General features: G+C 43.1%; 1 protein-coding gene across 1 annotated transcript in view; it reads right to left on the bottom strand.

The window, feature by feature from the left end:
• Positions 1-27,350, bottom strand: part of LOC121868617 (retinal homeobox protein Rx-B-like) — a 74,516-nt gene that overhangs the window by 20,631 nt on the left and 26,535 nt on the right. Inside the window, exon 2 of the mRNA XM_042369437.1 lies at positions 16,933-17,099. Coding sequence (XP_042225371.1) covers positions 16,933-17,099 — 167 coding nt within the window. The remainder of the gene's footprint in view (positions 1-16,932; positions 17,100-27,350) is intronic.

Below are 27,350 nucleotides of genomic sequence, written 5' to 3'. Positions count from 1 at the left end.
CTTCCACCCGTTTTATATTTTCCTGTACTTGTGTTAATAATTATTTTTTCTCTATCACGTTAGTTTTGCCCTGGACGAGTCATTCTGTAAAACATGGCCCAGTGCTTTATTTTTCCAGTCTCTCACTTCACCTCGTTACTAAACACACCCACAAGCGTCGCGCCTCTTTATAAATACTGTTCCCCCCTTTCTCTTACCATGTCTCGCCCCTTTTATCTAATTATTCTTCTGTAAACAAAAGCTCTCCTCTTCCCTCTCCTCTCCCCTTCTATGCCTCTTTAGACACTTCCAAACATCGCCTTTTTTTTTTAGTATATTTCTGCTTTAATTTCTCAACACTTATTTAATCCTGTTTTTCTCATTACTTAAACAAATTCTTTATTTCTCTTTTATGCCTCTTTCTTCATTTGTCTTATCTTTATTTAATTACATTTACGTAAACAAACCTTTTCTTATTCTCTTCTGTTTCTTTCTTCTTTATCTTCAATTGCCAAATCATTTAAATAATATAATTACTCTCGTGTAAACATTCCTTCTGTTTTCCCTTTATGCGTCTTTTTTTTTCTTCATTTACCTAATCCTTTAAGTGTGTAATTACTGTTCCGTAAACAAGCTCTCTGTTCTCTCCCTCGTCTACGCCTCTTTGCACAACACACTTGAAAACACGTCTCAATATTTCTTCTCTTCTCTCTTCCTCGTCTTTACTTTATCTGTGTTTTTTTCTACTCTCGTTCTCCCTTGAGTCCTCTGTGTGAGTGACAGGCAAAAAGTGTGTGTGTGTTGGAGAGGGGGGGGGGCAAAAAGTGTGTGTGTATGTGTGTGTATATGTGTGTGCGTGTGTGAGAGAGGTAAAAAGTATAGGGTTAAAACAAGAGTGTGTTGGGGTAGATGGCTTCACTGATCTCTTCCCTCCCTCCCTCCCTCCCGCAACTGCCTCCCACCTGAGCTATGGCGACATCGGGGTTACTTTGACTCACCGCCGTTTGGTCAAATGGGTCTCAGCCTAATAGACCCCCCTACCCCTCCCCTAGCATGGGTTAACTGTTGGGATTGGGATTCCAGTCCGATGGTTGGATTAAGTTTGATTAAATTAGGTTGGGATTGGTGAGGTGAGGTTTGGTTGGGCTGGGTTGTGTTAGGTTAATACTGGGCCCCATATCTATTTTGTTAAGATTCAGTTGGTAAAGGGCGAGACTTGTTAAGACTTGGGCCCGGTTGACCTGTCACTTGTCAGAACTGATGACAAACTGGATGTTGATGGAGGTATAGCAGGTGTGTGGGGTGAGGAGATAAACTTGGAGGAAAATAGAAAAGACGAGTGAATGGGTACACACAGTTTCCTCTACCTTGTTGACCAGCGGTGTGACCCATCACAGGGAAGGAACACGCGGTTTACACTCAGTTCACCCGGGCGCGTGTTGAGCAGCTGGGAACTGTCGCCCTCGCACCACCAAGCGTCACTGAAACGATCCGCCGCGGAGTGGTGAGACGGACTAATGTCCTTTCTTCTTACCCTCGGCACTGACACACACACACACACACACCCACCCGCCCGGCCCATATGACATCCACATGACACTCACAAATCATGTAACTGCCGAGATATTAGTAACACCAACACTCCCTGCCGTCTGACACACACATGTCCATCAGTCGCACCGTCACCCACCATGAGTGAATCAGACTCTCCAGTCACTGTCCAAACTACACCTGAGAGTGACTCAGTTGCCCTGGTGACGCTCATCAGCCAGGCTGTTCCGACTTACACCCGTAGCCCACCATAGTCCTTCAGCCTGGTTGACCAGGTATTTTTATTAAGTATGACGTTCCCCCTCATTGAACGGGGAGCGTTTAATGTTAGTTTGTTTGTCTGTCTGTGTCATTCCTTTGTCTCAATCTGTCACTGTTCTTTTGTTTGTTTTGTCTGTCAGCTAAAAGATTGATTTCCAAACCGTAACAATAATGAGCATTATTCTACACCAGGTACTGCACCATGATCCTCTGGCACTATCAGTTCCGGGAGCACTGGGTTAAAGGTCAAGGTCACTACTAATATTTAGGCTTCAGAACCGTAATTCGAGTTTTGTACTCGAATAGGAACGTAACATTGCTCTATCAGGGGCTGGAGGAACGTGTCTGACTCAATTAAGCAGGAAAATGGGAGTCGAAATATTATTAAAGGTCTACTACAATGGCGATACGTTTTCTTGTATATAGTTAAAGGAAAACATATTGTACCAACCATCGAAAATTTCCAGCCCTATTATTAAAGGTTCTTGTTTTAAATTCTCGCTTTTAAGTTGTGATCTGTAAACTGATTTAATTAGTGTGATTGAGCTTCGGCACTAAGTTGGTGGCCTAAACAGTATCGAAGCTGTACTGCGCCTCTACCGTAACTAGACGCGTTCTTTTACGCTCCAATGACGGAAGAAAATCAGCATAAAAATCTTTAGGAATCCTCGTCAGAGTGTTTGTGCTGTGTGTAGTGAGGCAGGTAGGGGCGGCCTCTGGACCCCCGACCATCAGTAGCGATAATAACTATGTCAACACAAAGGGGAGGTATAAGAGGAAGAAGGACATAACGGCCACACATTACACACACTCCTCAGTACAAATTCTCAGTCATTTGTGCGTTAATTTTCCTCTAAGCTGGAAGTGTGAGAACGTATCTTAATTGGCTCACTTAAGACTTGGCACAAAAATGGATTCCTAGACGTTCATACGCTAAATTTTTCTCTCAACAGGAGATGTGAAATCGTATCTCACCGGCTCTCTTAAAACTCAACACATTAATAACCTCAAAGATTCTGATATTAAATTTTCACCCTAGATGGAGATATAAGACTGTATTTAACCTATTTTAACATCCGTATAAAGATGGCAGTCAAAATATCGTCAAAATACATCTGAGACTATACCCAGGCAAGATACGTTCTCTCGTCGCCAGTTACGAAGGGGAAAAATGACCTACGAACCTTTGTGAACTCAGCCCCTGGTGGAGACATTCCTGGCGTGGCTGGAGTCTCATGTATTGATAGCGGCGGTTCATAGTTGACAAGTTGAGGGAGGAAGGTGGCGCCTCTTGTGGATGACTTAAGTCGGATATGGAATTTTGGTGTGGATGAACCTGATACTATGGGGTTTATGTGTGGATGAGTTAGCCGGAAGTATTATTTTGATGTGGATGAGGCGGATATGGAGTTTTTGTATGGATTAGTTAGCCGGATATGGAAGTTTTAGTGTGGATGAGCCGGATAGGAAATTTTTGTATGAATGAGTTAGCCGGATGTAGGAATTTTGTTGGAGGTTACTTCAAAGGAAAATTGTTTGCTACACTTACAACGAGACACCCTAGCATCTTCATCTTTTCCCCTCACAGCATTCCTTCATCCCCTTTTTCTCCCCTCACAACATCCCAACATCCCCTTTCTCTCCCCTCACAACATCCCAACATCCCCTTTCTCTCCCCTCATTGCATCCCAACATCCCCTTTCTCTCCCCTCATTGCATCCCAACATCCCCTTTCTCTCCCCTCATTGCATCCCAACACCCCCATTATCTTCCCTCACAGCATCCCAACATCCTCATTATCTCCCCTCACAGCATCCCAACATCCTCATTATCTCCCCTCACAGCATCCCAACATCCTCATTCTCTCCCCTCACAGCATCCCAACATCCTCATTATCGCCCCTCAGCATCCGTGTCATTAGGGGGCACCTGGGCAGGGAGATGAGGGAGCAGCAGCTGACGGGTCGCGGGGCATTATAAATTCGCCCCGCCTTGTTCACCAGACACGCGCAAAATGGGGCGAAAATGAGAGCTAATTGTAAAGGGCCGCGAGCCGAGTGTTTGGTGCCATTAACAGCTCGTACATTACACGGGTGTTGGCCCCGGCTACCACACTCCCTGCCTGCCCCTCCAACTCCACTCTCCCTCTCTCCCCCTCCCTCCCTCCTTCCTTCTCCCCCTTTCTCTTTTGCATTTTACTTTTTCCTTTTCTTCGTCCTGTTTACTTCTTCCTCCTTCACTTCCTTTCCATCCACCTTCTCATTCTTCTCCCATATACATCCATAAATTTAAATATACATCGTACAGGACATGCATGTATAATATATAGTATATACATACAGTATACATCGCACGTGTATATATGCGGAACAAGATTTTTTTATTAAAGCACCAGGAGGCCGCGTGTCACAGTGCCTTGCTAGGTGGCATTTGTACTTTCCTGTGTAGTGGCTGTCCCCTGCACATTGACACTGTTCTGACATTACCACACGGCTTCTCTCATGCCCAGTGGTACTGTTCTCTCAGATGGCCCTCTGTGGCACTCTCCGTCCCATGGCACCTGCTTGGTGGTAATTTTCTCCCTGTTGATATTTTACCCTCAGGTGGCACTCTTCACCCAGCGCAAAATAAAATGGTTAGATTGTAAGAGAAACGTTTAATTGAGTAGTTAGTGGGTGTTGTTGTGTGGAGTGGTGCCAGAGTTACATGATGGCTGCCACACTGCCCATCAAACAATAAAACGCACCTGTATATAAACTGTCAACAACTTTTCGCCGCTACACCAGATAGTTTTACTGACACATTCAATAATTTTTGTCTCCATATTATTTGATTTTAAGACAACTGTGATGACGAAACTTTTCATTTATTTTCGTTGTTGTTGTTTACCATCAGGGAGAAGTAAGGTCACCCCCCAACACACACACACACACACTCTCTCTCTCTCTCTCTCTCTCTCTCTCTCAATACTGTACATATTCGCAAAAAAAAATTAAAAAGCAACAGGGTGTTTCTGAACTCACTCAACCCTATCAAACATAATTTTGAATAAGTGAAAATGAGTTTTAATTAAGACTGTGTTAATAGACGGTAGAAACTGTGTTGGAATTGAAATCGTGTAGGAAGGGAAGCAGTATGCCTGGTCTGGGTTCTGACAGGTTGTGACACGTTTGAAGAAGTTTGTGGGGAACGACCCGCTCTTCAGTTGTTGTTTTTTAACTTGTCGTGCACGAGGCAGCAGCAGCGTGTGTTCATTGTGGTAGAATATTCTGCCTTAAGATCTTTCAAGCTGTGCCAAATGGAGTCTCAGCATAAATTTGGGTGATGTGAAAGTCCCAGACAACATTTAAATACTAAAGAAAAAACGTTATATACATTGGGGTGCGTGACTTAAGAAACATATAGTAGTAGTGATAATAGCAGTAGTACTATTAGTGCTGGTAGTAGGAGCATAAGTAGCAGTTGTAGCAGTAATAGTACTATAAATTTCGTAGATAAATACTGTACTAGAAGTAGATTATATGTCACCGTGACCTTGTACTGTACACAGCAGAGGGTCATACAGTCCCCGACAGCTCAAACACAACCCCCATTCTATACTTTATTTACTCAACATTCTTACCCAAAACATCGTCGCTTTTGATAATAGGAGAGATAACTTAACGTAGAACAACATGATAAACTCTACAGACAAACAAGCAGACGTCTGTACACTATCATAGCTATTCTCACTATACCGGTGTATGAGAGAGAGAGAGAGAGAGAGAGAGAGAGAGAGAGAGAGAGAGATAATCAAATGGAGTTCAATCATTTTTCCCGTATATCAAGTGTGTGTGTGTACAGGTAGCCAGGTGGTCTGGCGCGACTGTGGACACGAGGAACCCATCCATCACGCTGCCTCGGCTATTTTATAAACCCCGAGAGATGTGAGGCTGTATGTCTTGACGGCCGTCTTCGCTGACTTCCCACCCATGTGTAAAGCTGTTGGGCCATGTGTTAAGCTGTTGGGCCATGTATGAAATTATTGGGCTATGTGTAAAGCCATTGAGCCATGTGTGAAGCTATTGGGCCAAGTGTGCAACTGTATGGCCATGTTTGTTATTATCGGATAAATGCTTCAGCGAATGGGTTACGCATAATAATGCTTCTTTACTTAATGTACTCAAAGCTACAGGTACTGTATTATTTTGAAATATCTGTGCCTGTACTTGTGTCTCTACCAACACCTGTACCTCTGCTGATTCTTCTAAATAAACGAATAAAAGTGAAGTGATTTAACACCATAAACATTAATGTCAAGGAGAGGTGATCTGTCGCTTAGTAATGAGGCCTTTGGAAAGATTAACTTGGCTTGTTATAATACAGTATGTGATCCAGGTGATTATGAAGAGAGGGATTCTATAGTAATGTTACTCTGAGCACCTAGAGATACCTTTGTGTGCTCTAAGTGGTTATGAAACAGCTAATTCTACCACTATTAACTCTTTAACATTTAGTTTTGTTTGTGTGTTCCAACTGGTTATGAAGCAACTGATGCCATTAACAAGAGTACTCGACTAGGTGTAGTAGTTTATGACTACATCTCTCTTCATGTCTGGGTAAAAAACTCCTTTATTTGTCTCGATGTGAAACGCTTGGATTGTGACAAGACGCCGTTAGTCCTCGGGTTCAGAATGAGTTTCTTTAGTGAATACAACGATGGGAAATATCACAGTCACTTTAAAACAAAATATTCTTCTGTACTGTATTTGTATTGATGTTCCTTAATGTGTAGATCAAGACACCACCTTTATGATATTGCCACCACTTGGGATATTACCGTACCTGTATTTTATGCCAAAGTCTGTATTTACATGAATGTTTACGCGTAAACCTTGTGATTCTGACACTATGAATTAAATATCAAACAACACAGTGCTCGTCTCAGTGGCTTTAGATGTAACTGTACATTGAATTGCCTGAGAATTAATGGAAGGAAATAATATTATAAAGTGTTTACCTTGCACTGTCACCGCCACCACCACCTGGGAGAGGAACACAAGATACACGACCCCAGAGCAAGAGACAACTCCACGTCACAGACACGAGCGACCACCACCACCACCTTCACGCAAAAACATGACAAAGACCACACACACACTCTCTCACACACACACACACACACACACACCGTGCAACGTAGCGTTCTCCTCTTCACCTCTCCCTCTTTCTCTCTTGCTCTCCTTTCCCTTTTCTCCCTGCCACTCTCTATCCCTCTTTCTCTTGCTTATCTCATCCTTCTCTCCCTGCCACACTTCCCTCCTCTTCCATTTCTTTCCTCTCCTTTACTTCTCTTTCAACCCTTCTCTCCTTTCCCTAGCTTTCTCTACTTCCCCTATCCTTTTCACTATCACTCTACCCTCCACTTTCTCCCTCACTCTCTCCTCCCCTTTACTTTGTCACTCCCCTTTCCCCTACTCACTTCATCACACCTAACAGGTCCAGTTGAGCAGTCTGTGGAAGGAGTGGCGTGGAGTGCCAGTGAGTACCTGTGGAGGGTGGAATGGAGTGATACACAAGGTAGTGGAGGGTAGGGTGGAGTGACAAAGATAGCGGAGGTGGAGGTGGGGAGGGTGTGGGTGTGTGGAGTTGACGACGTGGCCACAAGATGAATGAGATGAGGCGTCGCGGTGCTGCTGTTACTGACGGGGCGGTCTGTCTCTACACCCCGCCCCGCCCCGTCCGGCTCACCTCACCCTACCTCACCCCTGTACCCCGCCCAGCCCTTCCCCAATACCCCACCTCACCCCGCACCACCCCGCCACCCAAGTGCCAGGCTCGTCAACAGGTGCTACTGCCACCCATATCACCGTCGAGGTGCCGCGTCTGTCGTTATTATTAGTAGAAGGTCAGGTCATGGTCACCTGTGTTGTAACTTGGGGTTAATTCCACTCACTGTCAGGTCGTCGTTTCAAGGCTCTCATTAGTCGGTGGAATTTTGGGCTGATTTTTATTTATTTATTTATTTATTTATTTATTTATTTATTTTATTAAGCCGCCATATGTTTGTTTCTCATGACAAACTGGTGTTGTGTGAAGCGCGGAAGGGACCCGTACACTCACGCATTTATATCTTATCTCGCTACTGATTGGATGAATTGATATTGGCCAGTTTGTAATATCTAATTTGATTGGTTGAGATCAAGTTCGTTCCATTTTTTAGTAGTGGTATGGGTGCGTGCTGTGGAGAGAGTATTTGGGGCTGCCAGTGGTTGACAAATGGCTGATAGTGTTGATGTTTGTGGTTACTTGGTATGCTCACACACACACACACACACACACAGCGGAAGAGAGTCCACGATGAATAATAACTTTATAAACTTAAAATAATTTCAACATCTGCTGTACTGTACACAGAACATGAAACACTGCACAGTGCACATGGGAGAACAAATCTGTTGAAGATATCCACATTGTTCTGATGATGTTTGGGACACTCGACGTCCGGGTCCCAGGTAGGTGGACTAGGAGAGATGGCACCTTACCTTAGCCCCCTCCGTCACCTGATATTACCTTCCTGGATCTTTTTTATTTGGAGTTGTATCATAAATGTTGTGTACTCATCCTAGCTGACAAATATCGCTGAACTCAAGGATCCAGTAAGAACACAATCGCCACTGTGGCACCAGAGTTGCTGGCCACCGTCAGGAGTGAAACGAAATATAGTTTGGACATTGTCAGAGCTGCAGATGGCGAGCATGTTGAAGTTTGCTAACCTGTAAAAATAGGACTTCAGTTCCCTCTGGGAGTAGAAGCCTTGTGTTACCTCTTTGTGCACGTAGCAGAGAAATGAGTACTGCACATTGTCGAAGGCGCTTGCAGATGGCGGAGCAAATATTTGGGTGGACTAGCCGGGGGGTGGAATCTGGGTAGGAGCACCTGCCCAGCCACCCTATACCACAAGGAAAAGACTTGTGTGCTAGAAAAAAAAAACGTACATATACCTCTATTCCATTAAATATCGCAAATATTAGCGAACGAATTTTAATGAAACTGCTCGTTAATATAGGGTACCAACGCAAGACAGTAAATGATGGACGTGGGGGTGGTTAAGGTGTGGTGGTGGTGATGGGTATTGTGATGGTTTGGGGGTTGTGGAGGCGTGGTGGTATAGATAAGCAGGCAGGTAGGCGTGTGGCGGCATGTGGCTGGCTCCTCCATCACTAGGTTCAACACTTGGTATTTATTGCTTCTCGTTTAACTGTCAGATGTGTCTCCGGATCATCTGATGTTACTTTCTTATTGGCATCCACAGCCTGCTAGGTGGTGGGCCGTGTCGGTGTGTGCTAGGTGGCCTCCTGTTACTAGGTATAGTCCCGTGTTGCTAGGCGCCTCGTATGGTTAGGTGGCCTCCTGCTGCTAGGTAGCCTCGTACTGCTAGATTGCCCTGGTAGGTGGTTCTCCGTCTGGTAGGTGGCTAGGTGAGATGGGATTTAAGGTGCCAAAATGTGATAGTACTTAAGGTACCAGCATGTGGTAGGATATACAGGTGTCTAGAACAGCTAACAGCGAGTTACTACAGTGTCGCATGGAATAAATAAAAGTGTTCTTGTGGTCTTTTTACATATTTCAGGCACTCTTAGGGATGCGGCGGACGAGTGGTTACAGTACTTGCTTAGGGTCACTAGTTCGCACCCAGGGTGCCCTCCTGTCCACCCAGCTGTGAGTGGGTACCAAATTTTACATTTGGGAAAGTGAAGACAATCGAGTGTAGTGTCGGTCACACCGCTTCCTTGTGTGCTAGTGCTGGACACCTAAAGGTTATCCCCTCAGCTTATACTGTATCACCTTAAGCTAACGCTAACCAGTCCTAACCTAACTTAACCCCCCTCTCCAGGTGACAAGAGGGTAGTTGATCTTCAGGTGAAATAGCCACGGGAGCTAATCTGTAGATGATCTGTATACTGTATCTTCACTACCCCGAAGTGAACGCACTTTCAGTAGGTGTTCCTGGGTGCTCACCTACAGTACCATCCTTATGCAGTAAATAACAGACATGGGGACCTTGTGACCGGTGAGATGTAAGTAAGAAGTGCACAATAATTTAGTCTTTGGCCCTGTGTGTGTGTGTGTGTGTGTGTGTGTTTGTGTGTGTGTGTGTGTGTGTGTGTGTTTCACAGTGTGGATGTGGATGGGCGGCGCAGGTAACAGGCATCAGGGTGGCGTGTGGGCATGGATAGGCGGTGCGAGTAACGAGCATCAGGGTGGCGTGTGGGCGTGAATGGGCGGCGCAGGTAACAAACATCAGGGTGGCGTATAGGCGTGGGTGGGCGGCGCGGGTAACGAGCATCAGGGTGGTGTGTGGGCGTGGATGGGCGGCGCGGATAAAGAGCATCAGGGTGGCGTGGGTGGGCGGCGCAGGTAACGAACATCAGGGTGGCGTGTGGGCGTGGGTGGCGGGGCGTAACGGGGCGCCACCCAGACCCTCAATCGCACACTACCTTCCCCTCACCCCGGTATTTCCTCTCTCCCCTCACTCCGTGGTCTGATGAGGAGGAGGAGGGGGGGGGGAGGAGACATGAGGGGAAAATGAAAGATGAGGGAGTGAGAACTCAGGGGAGAGTGATTAGTAAGGGAATTGAGGGAGGTGGGGGGGGAGTAAGAGGTGAGGTAAGGGTAAGTGAGATGTGACGAAAGAGTAAAGTGAGATGAGGGGAGATAAATGAACGAGAGGTGAGGGGAGAGAAAGGGGTGGGGAGTTTCAGTGAGGAGACGGGTAAAAATATGAACCACAGGATGAATTTCAGTATTCACAGATGAGTAATATGAGTGACCCGTCAGAAGAAAGTGTGTGACGGAATAACTCACAGGTGGGGGCGTAGAGGGTGAGTAGAATAACAGGTGAGTAACAGGGTGTAGGTAACTGGGGGATGAGTGTCGTATCAGTGATGAATAAGTAATAGGTACTACAGGATGAGTGACAGGTAAGGGTAACACCAAAGAGGAGTTAACAACGAATGAGTCAGTAAAGGAATATCGAGTAGCTGATGAGTGACAAATAATAACCAGTTGAATAAGACAAGCATGAATAAGGGGTGGAAATAAGCCACTCACATCTTGGGTACTAACATCATCAAGGAGAATTTTTTAACACCACGGTTAAGTTCTTGTTGATTGCCACTCCTCGAAATCCATGCAAATCAGCGACATACTGTATAACCTAAGTTGTTGCGTCGTCAGGGATGTAATTACCACAATCAACCATACAATTAGGAGTTTACTTCAAATTACAATGGTTATTTAACGTCAATCAACTATCACATGGGTCTACCGAGAAGTTAAGAGAGTAATTTAATAACCACATCTGCAAGCATTAAGCTCACATCTTGGGTACTAACATCATCAAGGAGAATTTTTTAACACCACGGTTAAGTTCTTGTTGATTGCCACTCCTCGAAATCCATGCAAATCAGCGACATACTGTATAACCTAAGTTGTTGCGTCGTCAGGGATGTAATTACCACAATCAACCATACAATTAGGAGTTTACTTCAAATTACAATGGTTATTTAACGTCAATCAACTATCACATGGGTCTACCGAGAAGTTAAGAGAGTAATTTTGTTTGATCACATCTGCATTGCTCTAGTAAGGGTTATAATTTATTTTAGGTGGTGTGTAGGGTAAGGATTGACTTGGGGCTGAATAGAGTAGTCTTAAGTATATATAAACAGACCTAGAAGTACACAGGGGAGGGTAGTGTGAGTGACAGGTATAGGACAGAAGGGGGAGGTGTGACAGAGGTATGTGGCGTCACTGACAGTCGGGTAAGGAATGGGACAGGGACGGGCACCACCATCACCACTACAAACTTGACATTTTCTACCTTATACACCCCCCTTCACTAGTGCGTTTACAGGAGCTCGTCAGATTTTGTGCAGTGTGGCAGGTCTGTGTTTGTTTACATTCGACAGAAGGAAACTCGCAACAGTAAACACAGTATGGAATCAAATTAAATCCATATTAAAACAAATATCTCAAAGGTAATGATTTGTGGACTGTTTATATGACGAGCTCCTGTAAACGCACTAGTGAGAGGGGACTGTACATCTCCTCTTCTGGGTTTGTTCTTCCGCTGGTGACTGCTACACAAGACTGGTAAGGTGTAGCTTGAGGTGATAGCTTTAACTGGTATGGTAACGGTATAAGCACCCACTTCGATACAGTCACCAGACCTCACACGACTAACACAGTGCTATATGATGACGTTATAACAAGACTTTTCACTACCCCTAAACACTGGCACATCACTATCACTTCCACTGGGAGTCTTGGCTTTAAGGTCCTCAAACAATTGTTTAGCCTACCACCTGGAGCTTTGCTAAGTCTAAAGATGCCACTTGCACAGCTCTGTACATATAGTCGATTTAGCCATTGTTGTGGTTTCGTTTCAAGGGTACAACAATATTCATGCGCCAGGTGAAGTAGTCCCGTATTTCATCGCGCGTTCGTTGTAGGAGTTGCGTTCGTTATAGCTGGGGTATGCTATAACGAACGGATCCTACTACGAATATTCCTATAACGAACGGTTTTACCTATAAAATTGAGAATGCTATAACGAACGCAACTCCTACAACGAACGCGGATGAATACGGGGTTCACTATAACTGGCGCACTGCCTGGCGCATGAATATTGTTGTACCGCGACCCACAACAAGAGCGTCAGGCGCCATCTTTGTCTCATTGTGTAGCCAGTGCACCACTGTTATTGTTGAAATTTCGTCTTTTGATGTGGAAATTCGCGTTATTTGTATAACTATTTTGTTATACAAGTATACAATTGTAACAATGAGTCGTCCAAAGCGAGTGAGAAAGCTAATAACCCTTGAAACTAAGAAAGAAATTATAAAGAAACGTGAGAATGGAAGAAGCATTGCGAAACTTAGTGATGTATGGGATGGCTAAATCGACTATATGTACGATTTTGAAGAATAAAGAGGAGTTAAAAACTGTGCAAGTGGCTAAGGGAATCTTTAGACTTAGCAAAGCAAGGTGTAATGTGATTGAAGAGATAGAAAATTTACTCTTAGTGTGGATAAAGGAGAAAGAAATGGCAGGTGGTAACATTAGTGAAGCTATAATTTGTGAGAAGGCTAAACAATTGTTTGAGGACCTTAAAGCCAAGACTCCCAGTGGAAGTGATAGTGATGTGCCAGTGTTTAGGGGTACCTGCATGCTGAATAACACTAAGGTAAGATAAAGTACCTTATTTTTTACATTTTCCACAGAATTTTTTCAGTGTTAAGTGGTTGTATTTGGGGGCCTGGAACGGATTAATCCTATAACGAACGAATGCTATAACGAACGAGGTTCTGGAACCAATTACGTTCGTTATAGCATACCCCACTGTATTACTATCTATCTATCTACAGTAGTTAATTATCTATCAACTACTCCGCCACCGTATTGTGGGATTCTATATATGAAACTTCGACGGAGGGAGAGTTTTAGGTCTTGTGTGAGGGGAGTAGCAGGTGTGTGTGTGTGTGTGTACATGTCTTCATTCCCGGCTGATTCTCATAAACTACTCAGAAATATTCCATTTAATTCCCTCAGTCATTTCCCTGAAAGTGGTAATACTCATAGAGGAAATTATATGAACAAATACTGTGACGGTTCAACTTATTATGGCGAGTGAATTACCAGAGGTGTGAGTTATACATGTAAGGATTCTTTAGGTGTGTTGTGTTATGGTTGAGGATATGAACAAGCGTGTGTGTGTTGAGATGTGTACTGGTAGTTGAAGCTCTCTCTCTCTCTCTCTCTCTCTCTCTCTCTCTCTCTCTCTCTCTCTCTCTCTCTCTTCACCTTATCATTCCTCCATTTCTTTGTCATTTCTGTGGCCCTTAATCTACCCGCACTGAAAATTGGGAGAGGAATAGATAATATAAACATTTAAGAATATCTAAATTTAAAGTTGAATTAATTTTTATCGATAAACAGTTGTTTTTAATTAAATTATTCGCTCTCATATCTGACTTTAATTGAATCGTTACTGGTACCTTAAATTTCTGTTTTTAATGTATTGTACAGTGCAGTATAATTATTATCTGATTTATTTATAACTAAAATATATAGAGTTTTCTGGTGAATTTATTCCTCGTTAATGTATATAAGTCATATATATATTTACCCTGAAAAGTGTGCTGCAGCCATTAGATTCTGGTTTAAGAATATCCACAGGTGAATGAAGCAATGGACATATATTTTACACGATAGATTTACAAGGTTTACAATGATATTTCAGTTAGTGAAGATTGACGTGTAATATGCAGGTAGGAGGTAAGAGTATCATACATTCAGGTGGTGTCTCAGCACAGAAGCATCAGTACAGGTGCAGGTTTAGGTATAGAGTAAGATATGGTAACTTCTATGAACATGGTGCCGTAATAGTTACAGAAAGATAACTTAGTACAGTGCAACTTCAGGGTTGAGATATACAATACAGGTACAGCCATTCACAAGTGGTCACGGTATCAGAAACTTTTGTATCTTAACATATTGTATGTAATTGTGTTTAATATGTATCGATACATTCAGAACCAAGTTAAATACGCCCAATAATGGAATAAGTTTTCCTACCTTAATTTACTACAGACATGAAGAGAAATGTATCCAAAAACTACCGAACCTCGACATATATACGTGGTACAGTAATGGAGTCAGCCTGCATCCTCATGAGTGAGTGAGTGTGTGTGTGGAGCTGTAGACCGTATGATCAGAAATAGACAAGTTGATGAGATGCAGGCAGTGTGAGGGAGCCGTGGTGTGTGTGTTGACTCAAAGGAGGCAGTGTGTGGAAGGTGATAATTTGATTAAATGTTGAGTTTTGTGTGCGACGACGAATTCAGATTTAGAAGTTAGGGAGGAAGAAATGATTGATTATAAATTCAATATTTATGAATAATAAACAAATGCTAGAATTCAGATATTTGTGTATAATGTAAATTTAGAAGTTAGTGAGGGAGAAATAACTTAGTGAATTAAATATGTGTACAGTGATCAGTACAGATTTCTTACATATAAAAGCTTGAGGTGGGGTGACAAGACGCGCTTGGCAGTAAGGTATATGTATCACAGCTTGAGCCTTGTTGTGTGTTGGCCAGGGGTGATGAGCTTACTCCTACACAGTCATTAAGGGCTCACGGAGATGTACGTTGATTTTGGTATTAAATGAACGTGCCTTAATTACGGTAGAGACTCGGTGTAATTTTGATTCCATTTTTGACGTCATTCTTGAGCCAGATTGGTGCATTCCGACATCTTTGTATATCAGGATTATTCCGTTTTCTGAAATAGAATATATTGTTGTTGTTCTTGTGTAGGTGTCTTGTGGTGTGTGTGTTTGTGCGTATTTTTTAGTTACTAGAAAACGACATAAACCTTCACTCCCACACGGTAGAGTCTAACATTGCTAACCAATACGCTCAACCCAAAGAGGAAAACATTACTACTGAATCTTGTGGTTTATTATGCGTGTTGAGATTGTCTTAATTCATACTTATGGGGGTGTCTGTGGTTTTCATTAAAGATGTAACGAGGGTGAATTATAAGACGCTGGCTATATTAAAATCACATAAAATAAAACTACCGTACTCGACTGGACACAAAATAAAGTCGCAGGTTTTAAAGGAGCCACAAAGTTGTTGACTCGGTAAACCATCCTTGATAAACATCTGCTGTACATCACACAAACACACACACACTTTCATCTCCAAAACGATGTGATCAAAACAGATGACGATAATGGATTGGATACACAGTTGTCCTAAGCATTTGATAACCAAGTTCTCACCTCCATCCCCAACACCCGCCACGGATCCCAACAAGGGCAGGTATTGTCTGGTGTTCTTTCACCCGATGATCGTGTCAAGGAGATGTTGTCTGTCAGGGTACAGTACACGTATCCGGGAGCTAGAGACAAAACAAAGACCATATGGATGAAACATGCTATCGGCTGGCCTCACCTCATAAACAACAGGACACTAACAGTACTTAACTTGGCTTCTCAGTCACGGCCATCCTGGTATGGATGACGTGGTCACGATGGTCTTCTTGTGTGGTTTGTAGTACTGTAATGGTAACAGATGTTATTTTTGTTACAAGCGGTCCAGTGTTTTCTTTATATCATTGAATCCTGCATTTTCTGCATCCAGCCTGTTTGTCCAGCGGTGTTAAAGTGGCAGAAAGTTATCCTTTTGGAGAACAGGAGTTGGGGAGGGGGGCTTGTAGGAATGTGAGGAAGACTGATGGAGAATGTCGCCCTCTAGCGGGAATCGATGGGACACGGGAAATAACGTCGTACACCGGGGAGAGGACCTTTGGTAGTGGTCCACCTCAGGACCGGCAACTAGAACAACCTTTTTCCTGCTGTCGCCCGTCAACACTCCAGTGTTACGTGAACGAAGGTATTTTTTTGTTGTAAAACTCATTGTTATACACCGCCCCTACCCCATTCTGCTTCTAGGTGTTGCGCGAAGTGCAGGGCGGTGTACATGTACACGTTGAATGTACGGTACCTCTACTTGTTCGATTTTGAATTTTTTTATTAAGAGTTTACCGGCCACTGATGTGAGACCAGCAGAAGAGCAGAGTTAATGGGAAGATGAGTTGAAAGTTACTGCGGAGGAAACACGACAACTGTACAGTCATAGAATAGAATTATAAAACGAGAACAACTGTACAGACCCTCTTCCACGCTTCCCCAGTCTCTTGTTGACCACCAAATCACTGAAGGCTTGATGTAAAGTCGTCCCATTAAGTAAAGACAGTAATATTTTTCGTGTACCGACTACCAAATACCGACGCTCTGTTTTACCGGGAACGTACTTCAGTTTAGTCTAGCTCGTAGTTTGTGGTTGGTGTGTTTTATTTTCACTTATATAACATCACTTATATAACCCCGTCTTCTCTATTTGTACACTTAGGATTGTAACGCAGCTCACTCTACGTTTGTCAAGGGAATGCACAATAAGTTTAACTGTGTGATAATAACCTTAATCAGTAGTTACGCCATAACAGGTGTCTATCTACATGGCTCAACTTGCGTCACCGTGAACTCTCCTGCGTCGGGCTGTATCACAGAATATATACTGTGTCTCACCTGGACTCTGGCCTCGCTGAGGTTGGTGCGCTTGGCCAGTTCCTCTCTGACGAAGGCGTCAGGGTAGTGCGTCCTCTCGAATACTTTCTCCAGCGCCGTCAATTGTACAGACGTAAAGGTCGTCCTGTTCCTCCTCGGCTTCTTCTTCCTCCCTTCTGCGTCCTCGTCTGTAAGAGATATAAAGAAATTAGTGAGTGAATGATTTCTGCTCTGTAGCCTCGCCTGAGAGGGAACTTGTATGAATTAATGGAGGATAGTTGAATTCTGTATCCTTGTGAGAAAGTTAGTTAGTTAGTTCAGGATCAAGATGGCAAACATGTCGAGAAGCGGAAAGGTCTCAGTGTAGTGCAACTTTGGCGATAATTTTGGCAGCCATCATTGTGCTGTTACCGAAGTGAACCAAGTGCACGTAGTTACATTCTGTCATCAGGTTAACTGTTGCTCCGCAGGGTAAGTTGAGCCAGTGTGAGTAGAGTGTTCCAGCAGACACCTTCACAGCAAACGTATTCTTATATGACACTCTAAATTCCAAGACACCATGATTCCTTTAAGCGATAGCCTTAAATTTCAAGCGTAATACTAATGACAGATTTTGGCGCATGAATGAATAATGGTGAGCCATGTAATCACTTTTCAATATCTAATTCTAAGCTTTTAAACTTCTGACGTCAGCCTGCATGGACATGAACGAAGAATATGGGACTTAAGATATCAGGGCTAATTATGCTTAATTATTATATAATTTATGATTTCATTCTGTTGTAAAAAATAATTACAATAGGATTGCGTTAGAAATACGTACATATTCTTAATAAACTTTAGTATACAAATAATTGTCTTATTACTTGTACTGTATATAAGTTTTGCAGCATTAAGATGGAGCAGGTGAATATGATATTACAGGTGGGGTCACGTATCGTGGACTGTGTTCACCACGCAACACACATCTGGTTTTAGTCGGTTATTATTCAGAAATTTATTATAATACTACGTATTCGTATATTTTTCTCTCGTAAAGTTATTGAAAGAAAATTTTAATAAAAATACTATTCTAAATTACCGTGACAAGTCCTTTTAATTACAAGTGATAACAGTGGAGGCAGGACTTCATGTCTGAGATGGCAGTTGACGTAATTATTATATACAAGCTTTATGATGAACTGTGTTTTTATGTTCTTCAAAGTTTTATCCTTTTTTTAAGTACCAAATATAACGCTGAAAAAAATCAAGGACCAATTTTAGTACAGTATAAGTGCTGCCGAAGCAAGTACATACAGGTACATTCAGGACCAAAGTTGATCATTGAGGAGGTTCAAAACTGAGGAGAAGCGGTTTCATTTTGTCTTGTGAATTTGACGTTGTGGATTGTACAGAGCGCACCTCATTGTCACCCCCTCCAGGATCTCAAACTTTTTACAGCTGTTTACACTTAAAAAGGAAGACGCAAATTGTTATTGGTAGTTTGATACTTTTACTATTCAGTGTTGGTATAAAGGAAGTGAAGAAAGTTTAGAATCAATGCCACATTTTGAAATAGCGGGGACAGGAATATTAAAGGTACAATTAAATAAAAATTTTGATATATAATGTGTATAACATATTAGTATATTGATATATAGTGTATTATGTCTGCCAGACGCGACGACCTACACTAAACAAAATGCGAGGAGTCTTTATCGTGTTGCTCCTCCAACCACAACCCACCTGGGGCTCTGGCGGCCTCCCAGATCCACGCACCATTTTCAGATTTTAACACTAAAGGTCAATCACTCCCGCAATAATGCAAAGCTGTATGTTAATTTTAGTTACAATCTATTCTGTATCAAAGAATTATTGAACATAAACCAAGATTTTGCACTATAAGATTATTACAGGGTCGTAACTCCATCACAAGCACACACCATGCCAGATATTTGTGATATAAGTCGACGTATGAAATTGGTTCAAATCTGTTGGCTGTATCAATATTTACCGACTGTAAGCCATGTGTGATGGATGCAAGGATATAAAGCGTTATGTTCCTTACTTTAGGCCGACGTGAGAAAATGTTGAACGAGAGGCTAATCTGAAGTGTCACCTTTCCCTAAGTGCATCTTCTCACCAAGTGGCACTCCTCCTTAAGTACCTCAAATCCCTAAGTGTCACTTTTCTATAAACGCTACCCTGTGTAAGTGTCACCCCTCTCTGAATACCGCCCTTTATAAAGTGCCACCTATCCTTAAGTGCCACCCCTCCTTAAGTTGCCAGCCTCTGCCTAAAGTGGCACAATCTCCCTCAGTACCGCGTCTCCCAGCAGGACACGTGTCGCAGCTCTCGCTAATCCCTCAGAGGAAGAATCCCCTTCCCTCTCATCCCCACACACTCTTCCCTACCATTCCCCAGATTTTTTTCGTGGGTATTTCTGAGGTGTGAGGCGGGCGGCGAGGATTACGTCTGATTATACTAGCAGTGGGTCGTAATCTAAGCCACACGGGGTAATAATGAGAGCGACATAAGTGACGTAGGAACAGCGCCACTTTGTAAACATCGCTGCCGCCGCCAACACAAGAGCGCGCTAATATTGGATTTACTGGTCTGTATATATTTGTTTGTGTGTTTTTTATTTTGTTTTATTGCCTTATTTTAGTCCATGTAGGTAAAATGTTGTATATAAGGTGGACAGGTCTGTTGTCTTTTCCGTCCATCCGTCATGTTCGTCTCTTCCATCTGTCTGTCCGCCAGTGGTCGTCTATTTTATTTGGTCGTACTGTACATCTCCTGTCATCGTCCTTCCATTCTGCCGTCGACCATCTCTCTATCCGTTCATCCATCCTCGTCTGTCTCTCATTTATCCACCATCCATACGTCCTCTCTCTCTCTCTCTCTCTCTCTCTCTCTCTCATTTGTGGTTGTTATACAGTAGTGGTTAGTGAACAAAAATGTAAATACCCACAATAATATTTACAACAACTGGTGGTGTGTATGAATGTATGTTTTGTTACGACCGGTCCTAAAACTGAATGAAACATCTGTTGTTATATAGGCTCTGTTGATTTTAATTGTTGGTAGTAAACATTAATTTTTCTTTATGTACAATGATGGTGAAAGTGGGTCCCGCAGGCGTGAAGGACCCGTTAAGGGCAGTGAGGATTCAACACACTGCAGACCAAAGCCTCTTTTTCGGTACAAAAGGCAGCCACTGCATCCGACCATCCTCACTCCCCAAACTGTGAAGTCAGGTAGTCATTGACAGCTGGATGAACTGGGGACGCTACGGGCACGAAACTGTGACAAAGGGGAGGCGAACGTTGAATCCTACAGCCGCCGTGTTCCAACAATAAGAGTACTGAGCGTGAAAATGGGGAGTAAGCAATAGACTTTGAAACAGCGTCGCGAAGTTGATTAATAATGTGAATATTGTCCAACCCTTGAGATTTTTCATACATTTTGTTGTTAGTGGTTACTTACAGTCATAAATAACCACAACAATAATGAGGAATTTTTGTTTGGTTTAAATGTGTAAGTGTTGTGGGCGGGAGGGTGAGGAGAAGGCAGAGACTGGGGCGGGTGAATAAAATTTAAAGCTATGGTCCCCAGAGATAAGTAGAACCTGGGAAGGTTAGTAAAGGCAGCCGTAAACTAGGAGTGGAGGGTCGTGGTCGCCAACCCTCAGACATAAGGATGACACTTTGATTGACTGATGCCTTGTTAACGCCGAGGCCAAGCGACAGATTTTGAATACTGGGATTTATATTTTATGGGATTAATTTTTGGCACTGTGAGAGTTACGTTGGTGATAGGAGTAAGTTACACCGCTTTCAGCCTAACTTAGGATTGGGGCCCAGTTATAATGGACCCTAACCTAACCATTAGTAATAAGACCAATTATAATATACTTTAGTATTATAAGGTTCCGGTTCTAATGGGCCCAAGTCCAATGGATAACACTGAAATCCCAGTGTAGAAGATAAAAAACACTAATTTCTACTGTAACCTTCGGTCATTTTCAGTTATGTAAGGTTGGGGCCTGTTAGGACTGGGGCCCAGTGGACCTGCAACCCGACATACCAGGATTATAATAACTACTCTTCAAGGTGCTGAGTGAGTGGCTGACACTCCCTCGGCGCAATGGTCGACCGTCCGTGACTTAAAAAGAGAGTCGGTCCTTCATGGTTCACTGTTGAGAAGTTCTCCACGGTTCACTCCGGGAGAACAACAAGGCGACCATTATAAACTGTGTCCGCTAGTAATAAGCCAAGGCGGTCTACTTCATGTGAGAGAATTACGACACGGGGTTAAACTTTCCTCCTCTAATGACGAAACAACAACAAAGCGTTCTAGTTCATGTGAAAATTAACGGCACTATAATTATGTGTGGATAAATTTTAACAGTGGCCTAGTTCATGTGAAAATTCCATCTTTTACAGCAATGTCTGAACTAGTACTAACAAAGTGGTCTTGTTCATGTGAAAATTAACAAGGTATCAAGTCAATGAATAATAACAAGGGATTCTGTTTCATGTGACAGTTACGATGTTCTTAGTCACAACGAGCCAGTCTTACCTTTTTTTATGAGAGAATTACGACACGGGAACCAAGAGTGCCAATCCTACTGCCTCAAAAAATGAATCGCCAGGAGTTGTGTGTGTGTGTGTGTGTGTGTGTGTGTGTGTGTGTGTGTGTGTGTGTGATAGAGAGAGAGTGTGTGTGCGTGTGAGTAAGAGAGACTGTGTGTGTGTGTGTGTGTGTGTGTGATAGAGAGAGTGTGTGTGCGTGTGAGTAAGAGACTGTGTGTGTGTGTGTGTGTGTGTGTGTGTGTGTGATAGAGAGAGTGTGTGCGTGTGAGTAAGAGAGACTGTGTGTGTGTGTGTGTGTGATAGAGAGAGTGTGTGCGTGTGAGTAAGAGACTGTGTGTGGTGTGTGTGTGTGTGCTGTTAATTGGATTTCACGGTTTTTGAGGTGGCGGTGGCGGCCTGTTCGTGTGCCGACGTAACCCTATACCCTGCCCTCACTGACTCACTACTCCCTTGCTCTCTCACTCACTCATTCTCTCTCTCTTTCTCACTCATGCATCCAGTCATTTCCTACCTCATTCTTTCATTCCCTCTCTCCCCTCCCTCCTTCCCTCCTCTCGTTCGGCACTCCATCCTTTCTTTCTTCACTCCCTCCCTTCTTCACTCACTCACTCACTAACCTACTCAAAACTCGTTATATAAATGAGCTTGATTTAAACCTCTTCCAGGTAATCTTAAGAGAAAAAAAATCCTTACGTCCATCGCTGGTAAAAATAGCGTAACAAACTAGGGTCAGATTCTCAGAGGTTCATACGGTAAATATTCTTAGTAACTGAAAACATTAAACTGTACCTAACTTGAATTAAGGTTAAAACCAAACAAAAATAGACATACACAAGTTAAAGTTTTACTGAGACTGCCTTAACTAGTTACTTTGAGATAAAACAAGGATTTTCTTTATTCCAGGATGATTTTCAATAGTAATTTTACCCTTTAATAGTGATAAGGGAATGTATTTACTCACGATAGTCTTGGTGTTATTTTCTTCGTTATTTCTGTACTTAATCCAAAATCAACCAGTTACCTACAGTCTTCTATCATCAGCTAGGAGGAACATTTCATCGTACGAAGGTTTGTGGTACACCGTCAAGGCTCGTGGTGACGTGTGGTGCCGATACCGGGTGAGGCACGGCCCTGGTGGTGATGCTGTATCCTTGTAGCGGAGGTTACAACATGGCCTCTTAATCTGTCCAGGTTATGAGTGTGGGTGGCGAGGTGGAAGGTGTGGGTGGCTAGGTGGCTGGTCGGTGAGGTGGCTAGGTGAGCTAACGTGGCGCCAAGAGTTCCATAGGTATAGATGGTGAGGTGGATGTGTGTGTGTGTGTGGTGAGGCGTGAAATACTCTCAGTTAGGTCAGAATATACTGTTCAATAACGGATTCCATACTACTAATTTTTTTTTTTTTACCCAAATGAATTTTAAGCAACAAACATTACTTAATCAAACCATTTAAGCCCCCAAAGGACTTTTAATAAGAGGAATTTCATGCTGTAAAGTATCGTGTAGCAGCAAGAATTGTGTCTCGGAGGACCCTGGACACAAATTGCTCCCTGGAGAACACCGCTGAACTATCCTGGGTGGTGGCAGATAGCCGGATTTGACCGCTTGATCGATCTTCGTGATAACTGGTAATGGGTGAGCAGCGTCGTCCAGCCTTCACCCTCTTCTGTACCCTGCCCTGTCTTGCCCACCCACACCCACTGTACCCTGCGCTGCCCACCCACACCCTCTGTACCCTGCCCTGTCCACTACACCCTCTGTACCCTGCCCTGATCATCCACACACACACACAGATAAGTGCCGTGGTGTATATGGCTGTCGTCAACCTTGCTGGACCAGGAGTGTCCCCGCGTAGTGGATCTTGTGAGGTTGTTGACGTCTCACAGTCCCTGGTGTTATGGTGGAGGACAATCCCAAGTGGCCTGCCTGGAACTGGATCACCTTAGGCGTGACACGTACAGTGCATCACCTATCTGTGTCTGCCATTTATACCAACTGGTATGAAATGTCGTCGAAATTTTTTTACAATAGGGCCCGCCGCATCGTGACGGGAATTTCGAAACGAATCTTTTAGTGTATTTTTTTGTGATAATCAAATGACATACGAAATCCAATACCATGCGACAGAATATAAATGGATATAAATAGCTAAACTAGGAGAACGAGATATAATTCATTGTTATCTGTCTGATATCTTATAAAATAAATTGGGTTAAAATGACTCTGCTTTAACTCTCCCTCACTTACTGTATGTAATAATAACAACTTAAGTTCTCCAGTCTCTGAAGAACAAGTGATAATATCGTTCCCTCATGAAGATAGTACAGTGAGTGAGGCTATTAACGTTGTATTCTTTTAAATAGTATATTTATATACGTTATTCGATCATAGAATTATGTTAAGCAGAGAATTAATAGTAAATAATACCCAGTCATATATGATAAATAAATTAGCATAAAATTATCACCCCGATACAATACAATCACGGTCACTCACACCAACAAATAGTCACAGTCACTCACACCACTACTACTACTACAACTACTACAACTACTACTACTTTATTACTACAACTACTACTACTACTATTTTGCTGTCGCTCGGAATCGAGTATGACGATCATCCAGGTATGATACAATGATCTGAGTTATTAAGGATGTCACCTTCATTGGTGAGCTCTGAGGTGACTTAAGAGACCGATACATGTGGAGAGCTACATCTAGTGAGAGAGGGCCGGCGGCAGCGTCTTTCCGGTATGTAGTCGGGCTAAATTGAAAGTATTGACACCTTCTCGTGTGGTGCTCCTCGAAGCTTTACGGTGTGGAGTGATCGTCTCCCAGGTGAGGGGGTCGATTTGGCAGTTTTTCAGGTTTGTCTTACACCTTTTCAGTTGCCCACCAGCGTTACGTTTACTATTCGTTAGGTGACTGTAAAGAAGCTGCTTTGGCAGTCTACTGTCGTGCATGCGGGTAACATGGCCAGTCCAACGTAGTTGTTCATGGATAATGGTAACCTCAATGCTCCTACAGTTGATGTCAGCAAGAATACTGGCATTTGTTTTCTTGTCTTCCCAACGAACTCGGAGGATGGAACGTAGACTACGTTGGTGAAAGTTTTCAAGTGCCTTGAGGTGCCTCCTGTATGTGACCCATGTCTCGCTGCCATACAGCAGGGTGGGGAGGACCACTGCTCGATACATATGCAATTTTGTTGATAATTTCAGCTTCCTACAGATGAAGGCACAGGTACGTAGTCTGCCAAAGGCTTGAGATGCATACACATCTGGGTAGGTGTTTAGGATCTGTAAGTCGCATTCAGTGTGAGCGACAAGGGTGAGGTGGTCTGCATACTGAGGTTCAGTAATGAAAGCTGCCGACACCTTTGTTCCTGTCTGGAGTCGTCTTACGTTGAAAAGTCCCTTAATACGGTACTGTATGTCCACCGCCGGCTAGATTGGCAATGGCACGCATAAGGACGAATATACAGGGAAAGATACGGGCAGAGATACAGGGAGAAATACAGGCAGATACCAATATGCATACAGTCGTTCACACATCAACGTACAGTCACTCGCACATAAATATACCCACAGTCGCTCGCTCACACACACACACACACACACACACACACACAGTCACTCACACACTAACATACAGACACTCAGGTGATAGCAGTTATCACAATGAGGTTGAACTAACTAGCCTTATCTCTCTAATACCACGAAGGGTCTTAGGGGAGGGTCCCTCAAACCTCTGTCTCACGCTGTCTCTTGCTGAGTGGTGAGGTGAGAGATGGTAGTGGCGGTGAGAGATGGTAGTGGTGGTGAGAGATGGTAGTGGTGGAGAGAGATGGTAGTGGTGGAGAATGAGGGTAGTGATAAAGAAAGGGTAGTGATGGTGATGGAGAAAGAGGCTAGTGGTGGAGAGAGATGGTGGTGATGGTGGAGAGAGAGGGTAGTGGTAGTGAGTGGTGGTGAGGTGAGATGGTAGTGGCGGTGAGAGATGGTAGTGGTGAGGTGAGAGATGGTAGTGGCGGTGAGTGGTAGTGGTGGTGAGATGGTAGTGGTGAGGTGAGATGGTAGTGGCGGTGAGAAGGTAGTGGTGAGGTGAGATGGTAGTGGCGGTGAGATGGTAGTGGTGAGGTGAGAGATGGTGGTGGTGAGAGATGGTAGTGGTGGTGAGAGATGGTAGTGGTGGAGAGAGATGGTAGTGGTGGAGAATGAGAGTAGTGATAAAGAAAGGGTAGTGATGGTGATGGAGAAAGAGGCTAGTGGTGGAGAGAGATGGTGGTGATGGTGGAGAGAGAGGGTAGTGGTAGTGAGAGGTGGATAACGAGATTGTGGCTTGGGCTTGAGAGAGAGAGACTTTATGTTACGTATACTCTACCTGGGAGTGTACTTGGGTGCATGGCGGACAGGAGAGTTGCACACACACACACATGGGGAATAGGTAATGTGACGGACTAATATGAGAGAGAGAGAGAGAGAGAGAGAGAGAGAGAGAGAGAGAGAGAGAGATAGAGAGAGCCACATACCTAAAAGTAGGATGGTTGGCGGGACAGAGGGGAGCTGTGCCGGTGACGCTGGGAGACCAACAACCACCACCACCATGAGAAATGGCTCAATTAGCTGACCTGGTGTGTAAAAGCTATCCTATCTTGGATACGAACCAGCCCAAGGGCACGGCCGGTGGGGTAGTGGTAGTGGTGGTACTTGTGGTGATGGTGGTCGTTGTGATGGTAGTGCAGGTGACTGGTTGTATTAGTAAATTATCTATGAAGTTACTGGTGATTGTACTGGTGGTGATGGTTATAGTAACAAGGGTGGTGGTGACGATGGTAGTCGTGGTGAAATTGTTGGTGTTAACTGAGAAGAATAACAGTGGTAATGTTTTTGTTGCAGGTATTTTATGATATAGTTATTACTTGAGTTCCCATATATAACAGGAAGGAAGATATTTTCTATATATACACAATCAAAAAAGTATCTTTACGGAGGGGTCAGATGAATTTTAAAATGAACACTGAGACTCCTATTGTTTGGGTAGGGTTGTGTCCAAATCCTTCGTTGTTGTCATATTGTCTAACGTAAAATTCTGAAGACATTTTTTGGATTGTTTGCTACATAGTCTTTCCTACAGAACTCTTACCTGGGAAAAAAATAAATATCGTAAATCGAAAAGTAAAGAAAGAGATCAGTGAATTCGCTGATGTGAAGTCACGAGTCACTTAACAACCATCATCCAGTCAACATCGAGAAGTAATTTACAATATAATGGTTGCTAAGGGAGCTAGAAAATAAACAGAGCTTCAATTATGATGTATCTTTCTATTATCAAGTCCATAGCTTCCACAGTTATCAGCCGAGTTTGATTGATATTGTCACAGTTGATTGGTCTATTGATAAGCCACACACATTGGTAGTTGATGGTCAAAATCGTTAAGAAATAGTAAATAGGAAGAAATAGACCTCGTCAAATATTTTCGTGGATGAATTTTCAGTGGGATTTATAAATTCATTATATATGTTAATTTGTATAGCAATGTTTATTACGTTGTATAGCTTGTGATTAATGTGTAATGTTTGAATATTTTTATCTGTTCAGTAATTTGTGTTTTCTTAAGTTAATATTTCATTTGTTAGTTTGTATTGCATGATAAATTCTGCTGGATTATTAGTGTTCTCTTTATTAAGTTGTATTGCTTTAAAGAAAATGTGAAGTAATGATTAGTTTTTTTTCAGCATTTTGAGAATTAATTAAGACAATGCAGTTATACAAAGAGTTGCGTGGTGAAGTTGTTGTCCAAATTTATGACGATTGGATCTGGAGCCACAGGGAGTAATGGAGACTGAAATGATGTTGGCTT

Source organism: Homarus americanus, unplaced genomic scaffold (assembly GCF_018991925.1).
Source record: "Homarus americanus isolate GMGI-L3 unplaced genomic scaffold, GMGI_Hamer_2.0 scaffold59495, whole genome shotgun sequence".
In the NCBI taxonomy this organism is placed as follows: domain Eukaryota; kingdom Metazoa; phylum Arthropoda; class Malacostraca; order Decapoda; family Nephropidae; genus Homarus; species Homarus americanus.
The sequence above is the reverse complement of the archived record's forward strand: the minus strand, read 5'-3'. Positions and strand labels throughout refer to the sequence as shown.